The sequence below is a fragment of the Macrotis lagotis genome, chromosome X (genome assembly GCF_037893015.1).
Source record: "Macrotis lagotis isolate mMagLag1 chromosome X, bilby.v1.9.chrom.fasta, whole genome shotgun sequence".
In the NCBI taxonomy this organism is placed as follows: Eukaryota; Metazoa; Chordata; class Mammalia; order Peramelemorphia; family Peramelidae; genus Macrotis; species Macrotis lagotis.
The window spans coordinates 627,914,238-627,922,923 of NC_133666.1; the positions used below are offsets into that span (position 1 = coordinate 627,914,238).

At 43.9% G+C, this 8,686-nt stretch overlaps 1 protein-coding gene across 1 annotated transcript; it reads left to right on the forward strand.

Annotated features, from left to right (window-relative positions):
* The first annotated feature begins 803 nt into the window (after window positions 1-803).
* On the forward strand, window positions 804-3,316 carry CXH19orf53 (chromosome X C19orf53 homolog). The gene is made up of 3 exons (XM_074203569.1): window positions 804-960; window positions 2,084-2,139; window positions 2,728-3,316. Exons 1-3 carry the CDS (start codon window positions 864-866, stop codon window positions 2,863-2,865), a joined length of 291 nt encoding a protein of 96 aa, XP_074059670.1. The 5' UTR covers window positions 804-863; the 3' UTR covers window positions 2,866-3,316.
* Window positions 3,317-8,686: the final 5,370 nt, after the last annotated feature.

The following is an 8,686-nucleotide window of genomic DNA, read 5'->3' on the forward strand; positions in this document are numbered from 1 at the left end:
AAGGATATGAAGATGTAAGTGAATTGAGCACTTTTTAAAAAATGTAGAACCAATCAATGAAACCAAAAGAACCAACCAATCATGAAGTGAACCTTCAAGGGGCCAAGTGCCCTGGGATGGAGGAGAATCTGGAGAATGAAGAGGAGTTCCAGAGAGAGAAAAAAAACAAAAACAGAACTTTGCAACTATTATAAAAGTTTATTGAATCCAATTTTCATTGGAACTCTACCATAAGTGTATCTGACTCCCAGAGGCTCCTTACTTTGCAATCAATGCAACTGCTAAGACTAGAACCTTCTGTGCTGACTCCCAAATCCAGAAAGCTCACGATTTCTGCCAAAAGAAGGATGAAGGATTCCCCAGATTTCATGAGATGAAAACTTTTTAAATTTGGAAGAGGACATGGAGGGAATGCGTGGCCTTTGGCAGAGGGTTCCCTGAGCTCCAGGATCTTGGTTCAAATCCCGCCCTGCCTGGCATCCTCCCCTGTGACTTTGCCTAAATCATTATTATATGCCTCGATTTCCCCCGTCTGTGAAATAAGGAGGCCGGGCCCAAGTCCAAGTTTTCCAGTTGGATTCATATGGATTCAAAGGCCCGGTGTGACCTTAGGCAAGGCCCAGGGCCTCCTATGTAAAATGATGGGGCGGGATCAACGCTCCACCGCGATCCCATAATCCCACGCAACCGCGGGGGGAAGGGGCCGTGCCTTTAATCTGGGCCCCGCTGTATCCCAGCAGCCCTTGCGCGTGCGGCCCAGCGGTACGCTGTATCCCAGCAGCCCTTGCGCGCACCGCCCCCGCTAGTCTCCCGGCAACCCTTGCGTCTGCTGCGTTTCTCTTCCGCAGTGGAGCGGCGCGGCCATGGCCCAAGGGAAGCAGAAGTTTCAGGGCCGGAAACCGGCCAAGAAGGCATCGGCCGCCACGGCGTCTTCCACCTGCCGGGGCCCGAAGAAAGGCGGTGAGGAGCGGGGCGAGGGGTCTGACTGCCCATGCGTGCGCCCCCGGCCTCACGCGCTTAGCGACCCCTCGGTCCCCAGACCGTGTTCCCGCCTTCCGTGCCCCCGAGACCTCGCAGGCCCGCCGGGCCCCGGCGCTGCCCTTCCACCCCACTCCTCCCTTGTGTGCCTTCCCCACACTCTCCCTCCTGCTGCACCCCTCCACTCCCATGGCCGACTCCCCCCTGTGCCCCTCACATCCTTGGGCCCTTCTCTGCATCCCTATGGGTTTCTGCCGTCACACGCCTTATTCAAGTTAGGCAAAGTCGCAGGGAGGAAGCAAGGCGGGGGGAGGGGGGTCAACCAAGATTTTTTTCCTTCTCCTACTGATGAAATAACATTTCTATGTAATATCGAATAAGAGCAGTGGTAATGGGCATCTGTTTCATCCCCTGATTTTCGTTTTCCCTCTTTTTTTTAAAGATTTTTGCAAGGCAGTGAGGTTAAGTGGCTTGCTCAAAGCCACACAGCTAGATAATTATTAAGTGTCTGAGGCCGGATTTGAACCCAGGTACTCCTGACTCCAGGGCCGGTGCTCTATCCACTGCACCACCTAGCTACCCCTCACCTCTTGATTTTATTGAGAATACAACTAGTTTATCCCCATTACATATAATGCTTACTGATGGTTTTAAATAGATAATACTTACTGTTTTACTTAAAACTCCATTTATTCCTGTACTCTAGGTTTTTTTTTTTTTTTAGTTTTTTTGCAAGGCAAATGGGGTTAAGTGGCTTGCCCAAGGCCACACAGCTAGGTAATTATTAAGTGTCTGAGACCAGATTTGAACCCAGGTACTCCTGACTCCAGGGTCTGTGCTTTATCCACTACGCCACCTTGCCACCCCTCTAGTATTTTTAATAGTTAAAGGTGTTGTATTTTGCCAGTTTTTTCGGCATCTACTAAAATCATCAGATATGTTAGTTTTGTTATTGATATGTTCAATTATGCCCATAATTTTTCTAATATTAACCAATCAGTCTTCAGGCCTTCTTGTCCCCCTCCTCACATCCCCTCTTTCCCATGTCCTTTGTTCCCTTTACCTCCTTCTCACATCCTTCTCATTCCTATGTTCCTCTCTCCAGGACGGATGATAGCCCCCAAAAAGGCTAGGGTCATCCAGCAGCAGAAACTAAAGAAGGTGAGTGCCTGGGCTAGAATGACTCAGGATGCTTTCTTTGCATCACTTGTCCTATGAAACTCATAACTGCCCCTTACCACACAGGGCTTATACCAGACCTTTTCTTTAAGCCGAAAGGTGTCTGTTATCAAGCTTCTTTTCCCTGCTGCAAAAATGCACATTAACTTCCAGTCCCAAAGCTGACCATCCTCCCATTCCACACAGTGTTTGCAGGTCATGCCTCTAACTTTACCCTCATATCTATGGAGCTTACGCATATTTTCACATACACGAGTTTGTGTACACACAAACACACACACACACACCCTGCTATCTCCTCTATAAACACAGGGAACCTTGATGCACAGAGCTATGCTGTCCATTTAACTTAGAGAGGGCTTCTGGAAACTAAGAAATTTGATCCTCCTGCAGCTACTTGCTTTCACCCCTTTTTCCTAGTTCTTAATTGTGTGTTTCCTTAGCTTAAGCCAATAACTTTATCTTTGTTGACAAGGGGGCAAGTAGGTTGGACTTTCAAGTTAGAGGCTGACTTCTTCCATCCTCCTTACTATAAATGCTGTCCTAAGAATCCTGCTTATTCCTTCTCAGAACCTGGAGGTGGGTATCCGAAAGAAGATTGAACATGAGGTTATGATGAAAGCCAGCTCCAGCTTGCCCAAGAAACTGGCCCTTCTGAAGGCCCCAAATAAAGGAGCCAAGAAAAAGGAATCTGGTGACAAGAATTAATCCTGACAGAGGGAAGAAGAGAAGGGGGAGGCCCTTCATCCCAGCCCTTGCTTGACTGCCTGGCCCTGTGGCCCTGAAATCTCTGGGGCCTGGATATGTATGTTGATACATATGTGGTGAGAGCTTTATTAGGAGAGAAGAAACAGACTTCTTCAGTCAGGGATAGCCCTGTTATTTGTCTTCTTTTCACCACAACTTCTCAGGCCTCAGTTTGACCAAAATAGAGCATCATCTGAGGCCTGCAGCTTCTCAGATCCCCTGAAACATTCAGTGGGAAAGAGTAGGGGTCCTCTCAGGAGGACCTGACTGTTCAGAGATATCTGCAGCAGCTCCAGAATGCACTTCAGCCCTTTTTTATCTTTGTATTTCTCCTTGAGCCCTCCATCCTCTGTTTAACTTGAAGCAATAAAAAGGAAACAGCTGCTTTATACTGTGTACTTCTCTGGTTCTGTGAATGAGAAGGAACTTGCTTTCCTTGTGGCTGCAGGCTGTTGGGGGAAGAGGCAGGAGGATGCAGTGGAAAGAACCCAGAGACCTAGGTTCCAGTACTGCCTCTTAACACCTACTTCCTGGCCTTGTGATGGTGGGAAAAATCAGTGAACCTCTTAGAACCTGGTTTTGCCCTGTATTTCCAATTTGACATGATTATTTTGTGTGTGTGTGTGTGTGTGTGTAAGGAGAGAGGGGATGAGGGGAATGGGGCATTATAAAACTTAAAGAGGGGCAGCTAGGTGGCACAGTGGATAGAGCACCGGCCCTGGAGTCAGGAGTACCTGAGTTCAAATTCCAGCCTCAGACACTTAACCCCATTTGCCTTGCAAAAATAAATAAATAAATAAAACTTAAAGAGATTATACAATGAAATTGCTGTTCTTCTCAGCTCAAGAGTCACTCAAGTCAGATGCCCTTATCAAGGGAGAAGCTGAGGAGAGGAAAAAACTGGGGGGGGGAATATGTTACATACATAGTATAGTTTACACAGGATGCTATTTTTTCCCCAGAAGGCTTGTGTATTATTCTACCTGGTTCCAGACTTGAAAATGGAATCCCGCCATTCCCTTGGCTTGGTAGATTTGTGGGTTGTTTTTTTTTTAGGTTTTTGCAAGGCAAATGTGGTTAAGTGGCTTGCCCAAGGCCACACAGCTGTGTAATTATTAAGTGTCTGAGACCGGATTTGAACCCAGGTACTCCTGACTCCAAGGCCGGTGCTTTATCCACTATGCCACCTAGCCGCCCCGGTAGGTTTTTTTAAGAGTCCTATTTCACACATTTTCCCAGAGAAAAGAATTCTGGTCCTTCCTTCTGGAGCCTGTTGTTAAAGCTATCAATCTGCAAGAGAATTAAGTTCCAACTGGGAAGGAAGCTATGCTGCCTGAAAGCACAGTATGGCAGTTCAATGCTCTTTGTGGAGACTTTTCACCCAATCTTTTGGTGTTTTATGTCTCGGGACAAAAATTTAAAAAAAGAAGTCCTCTTCCTGATCTGGAAACAAGGAAGGAAACTTTGTATCTGGAATGATCAGGAAAAAGTTCAGATTGGAATTTTTTGTCTGGCATAAGGCTTTATACATGGTTGCAATTAGTTAATATTGATTAAACTGAAGAAAGCTTGCAGCTTCCAAATGAAAGAAGATGATAGGTCAATTGTACCCCACATTAACTAGTCAGATGGACCCATCTGGGTTCTTGGGTTAAGACCTGGATCTGATTTTAATAGACTATCCGGGGAAGGGCAGTGAAGAATCTTGAATCCAGGTCACATATGAACCAGAAGTTCTATTCTCTTGAGGTGATGTTAAAGTTGTCCTCTTGTTTCTCACCAAGAAACTGGAAAGGACTGGAATGAAGGGAAATTCTAGATGGATCTTAGGGAGATCCATTTAGTCCTTAGCAAGATCTTCAGTTGTAGAAGGAGTGTTCTCCATGGTCTGACATGAAGACCCAGATCAGATTCTGGCTCATATCTAATTGTAATTTTGGAAAATAATTATTTTTTTTTTTGCAAGGCAATGGGGTTAAGTGATTTGCCTGGGGCCACACATAAGTGTCTGAGGTCACATTTGAACTCAGGTACTCTTGACTCCTGGGCCAGTGTTCCAACCACTGTGCCATCTAGCCGCCCCCCAAATCAAGTTTTTCATGGGGTTTTTTTCCCTTGATATGATGGACCCCTTTTAGCAATCTGGTGAAACCTATGAGTCCTTTATCTGAATAGGTCAAGCCAATGAATTATTTAGGTGCTCCACACGGGGGTACAAAAACAAAAGTGGTTCCTATCCTCAAAGAGCTACAATCTAAGGATAGAACAACACAAAAGAAAGCTGAAGGGCTGGGGAGAAAGTGCCTAGAACAAGGGCAGGTGAAGAAACACTTTGCTGAGCCCCCTCCTTTATATAGAGGCACTGGAACCTATGGCCTTAGCCCTCTGGTCAAGGTTTAATCAGAGGGGTAGAGGATACTGTTTAAATGTGAGCACTAAGATTCATTTTTTTGGAGACAGTGGGGTTAAGTGACTTGCCCAGGATCACACAGCTAAAACAAACTCTGAGGTCACATTTGAACTCAGTTCCTCCTGACTCCAAGGTCAGTGCTCTATCCACTGTACCACTTAGCTATCCCAAGGCAGATTCATTCTTTCAGGATAATGGTTACTCAATATTATTTTTTAAATTGAAGACTTTAAATGCATAAAATACAGGATTATAAAGAAAGCCAATTTATTGAGTATCATTTATCAAAATACTCTACAAACAAAGTCATAGACTCCAGATTAAGAACCCTGGTCTGTATAATCTTTAAGGTCCTTCCTGGCTGTTGTAAGAATCAATCTTCTATCACCCCTATTCCCTTTGTGGAAATTACAGTATTTTGCAAGCTTCATATGTCATGCCACGTGTAAATCAGTCCTTGTGGTCATCTTGTCTCCTCCCTTCAGTAAACTAGGCCTTTGTGGAAAGGGTGTTGGGCCAGTGTCAGCAATTCCAGGAATGTCAGAATTAAAAGATTTGAGAGGGAAGAATATTTATAAATTTATCCTGCTTCACATAGTAGAGAACTTAGTGTGCATTTGGAGTCAGAAGACCTGGCTGGGGTCTTATGCTCTGAGTTTGTTTCCAGGAGCATTTAGAGCCCACCAAGTCCAAGGCCATATGCCCTGGTGAGACAGTCAAATAGGAATAAGGAATACAGCATAAAAACAGACAGAGCAGGGACAGCTGGGGAATGGTTTCTCTTAAGTGGCACCAGGGGTGAACCTTGAAGAAAGCCAGTGATACCAAAAGTCTGAGACTGAGGAAGGAACACCTTTGGGGTTGGGGGGACAGCCTGTATAAAAGCAGGGAAAGTCAAGGAACTGTATGGAGGGCCATTTGTAACCTAGGAGATATAAAAGGGAGTAATGCAAAATAAGTCTGGGAGGGTAGCCTGACACCAAATTATGATAGGATTTGAGTAGCAAGCAGAAAGAGTTTGCATTTTATCCTTCATACATTAGAAAACCTCTGAAGATTGGGTTTTTTGTTTGTTTTTTTTGCAAGGCCATAGGGTTAAGTGACTTACCCAGGGTCATACAGCTAGGTTATTCCATATCTGAGGTAGGATTTGAATTCAAGTCCTGACTCCAGGGTTAATACACTATCCACTGTTCCATCTAGCTGCCCCTACCACTGGAGATTCTTAAACAAAGGAGAAAGGTCAGGGGCAGCTAGGTGCAGCAGTGGATAGAACACCGGGCCTGGAGTCAGGAGGACCTGAGTTCAAATCTGGTCTCAAACACTTAATAATTACCTAGCTGTGTGGCCTTGGGCAAGCCACTTAACTCCGATTGCCTTGCAAAAAACCTAAAACAAACAAACAAACAAGGGAGAGCATTCCAAGCATGGGGCACCCTAAAAGAAGATGCCTGAAGCCAGAAGATGGAGAGTCTTGTTTGAGGAGCATCCAGAGGTCCATGTCCCTGGATCACAAAATTATAGGTAAGGTTAATAAGGTGTATGTAGGAAGACAAAAAAGGTTGATATCTGGGAGGAGGGGTGAGGAGTGAGGATAATCTGGTTATTACTCATTAAATAATGGGATCCCTGTCTTCCTTTCCTCTCTGAAACTATATTAATTGCTTTCCTACTATGTAGAAGGAACTTTTGAGAGAAATATGGGATTTCCTGTAGGAGAAAAAGACTCCATATCTGATGTTAATGGCTTGGAAAAGAAGTGATGATTATATAGTTCCATGGATTCCCAAACTGGCCTGCTGATCACAAAGAGTAATGATGAATCAGTCAATGTAGTATGTTGAATGTTAAACACAAATATACATGTATAGCCTTCACTAGACTGTTTGCTGATGGGGGTAGGGAAGGTGGAAGAAAATTGTGTAACTTGTAAATATGTAAGTGGAAGAATGTTGAAAACATACCTTTTCCTTGAATCTTTTCTCTAGGCTAGACATTTCCATGCCATATGAGGATTCCTTCAGGAACTGGTCTCAGGATCCTTCACCATACTAATTACTCTCCTCCAGATGTTCTAGTTTGTTCCTAAATTACAGTGCCCAGAACTAATCCATTTGTGCTCTGGCCAAGGAAGGCTCTCCAAGGAAATTTGGCTTTTCTGTACAACCTAAGTAGTTTTTAATAATCCAAAAAGTTGAAGAGGAAAAACACTGTAATTAAAAAAAAATGAATATCAATCAGAATTCAAAAAAATGTATAGTACGTTGAATTAGAGCACTAGACTTGAAAGCAGAAGAAACCTTCCTTCAAATCCCAACTCTAATATCCCTTGTAATGACCTTGAGGACATTATTTAAACTTCTCTGAGTTACTTTGCTTGTAAAATGGAAATGCTAATACTCATAGTTATGCTAAGAACTCCTTATAAATGTCAGTACTTTATTATTGAGGGAATTCCCTGAAGGATCTACTGAACATTTTTATTAATGACTAGGTTGAAGATATAGATTGCGTGCCTATTTTACTTAGAGATGACAGAAAACTGGGAAGGCTTAGCCTACCTTTTAGGTGAGTCAGGTCATTAACAGATTCCCAACAGCAGCAGCTAGATAGCGTAATGTATAGTGAGCTGGCTTTGGAGTCAGGAGGGCAGGAGTTCAAATCCAGCCTCAGACAGGCAAATCGCTTAACCCTGATACCATTGCATCCAAGACCATCTCCAGGCATCCTGATTTATATCTGGCCATTGGACCCAAATGGTTCTGGAGGAGAAAGTGAGACTGGAAACTTAGCACACACACCCCACCCCCACTCAAATCCAATTCATGTACTTGTCATGGCATCACTGCCCTGATATCATGGTATGATCTTCAGAATAAAGGACAAACATTAGATCCCAACAGGCCAGATCAATATAAATAAACAGTTTGAATAAATGAATTACAAAGGTTTAAGATGAGGGAAATAGGACTAATCAAAGTTCATTTGAAAGAGACTGGGGGGGGCGGATTAGGGGACCACAAGATCAACACCCATCATCAATATGATGTAGCAACTGAGAGAAGTCACCCCAATTTAGGTGACATTAGCTATCAGTCAATGAGTATTTATTAATTGTGCGCCAGACCTAGTGAAGTGACTGAAGTTGTCCTCTGATCTGTAAGACTACAGTAGACCATAAAATCTCAGGTTTGGAAAGGACATACCCATCTCCCAGCTCCAGGTCTTTCTCCTGGCTATCTAGAATTCTCTCCTTCCTCATCTCTGTCTCCTGGTTTCATTCAAATTCCAACAAAAATCCTACATTCTACTAGAAATCTTTCCTGATCCTTCTTTATTCCAGAGCCTTCCCTTGGTTAATTATCTCCAATT

Excerpts from the sequence above, each read along its gene's own strand:
- CXH19orf53 (XM_074203569.1), top strand. The coding sequence starts at position 864 with ATGGCCCAAGGGAAGCAGAAGTTTCAGGGCCGGAAACCGGCCAAGAAG. Across the intron at positions 961-2,083 it reads CCGGGGCCCGAAGAAAGGCG|GACGGATGATAGCCCCCAAA; the intron begins GTGAGGAGCGGG and ends TCCTCTCTCCAG. Across the intron at positions 2,140-2,727 it reads AGCAGCAGAAACTAAAGAAG|AACCTGGAGGTGGGTATCCG; the intron begins GTGAGTGCCTGG and ends ATTCCTTCTCAG.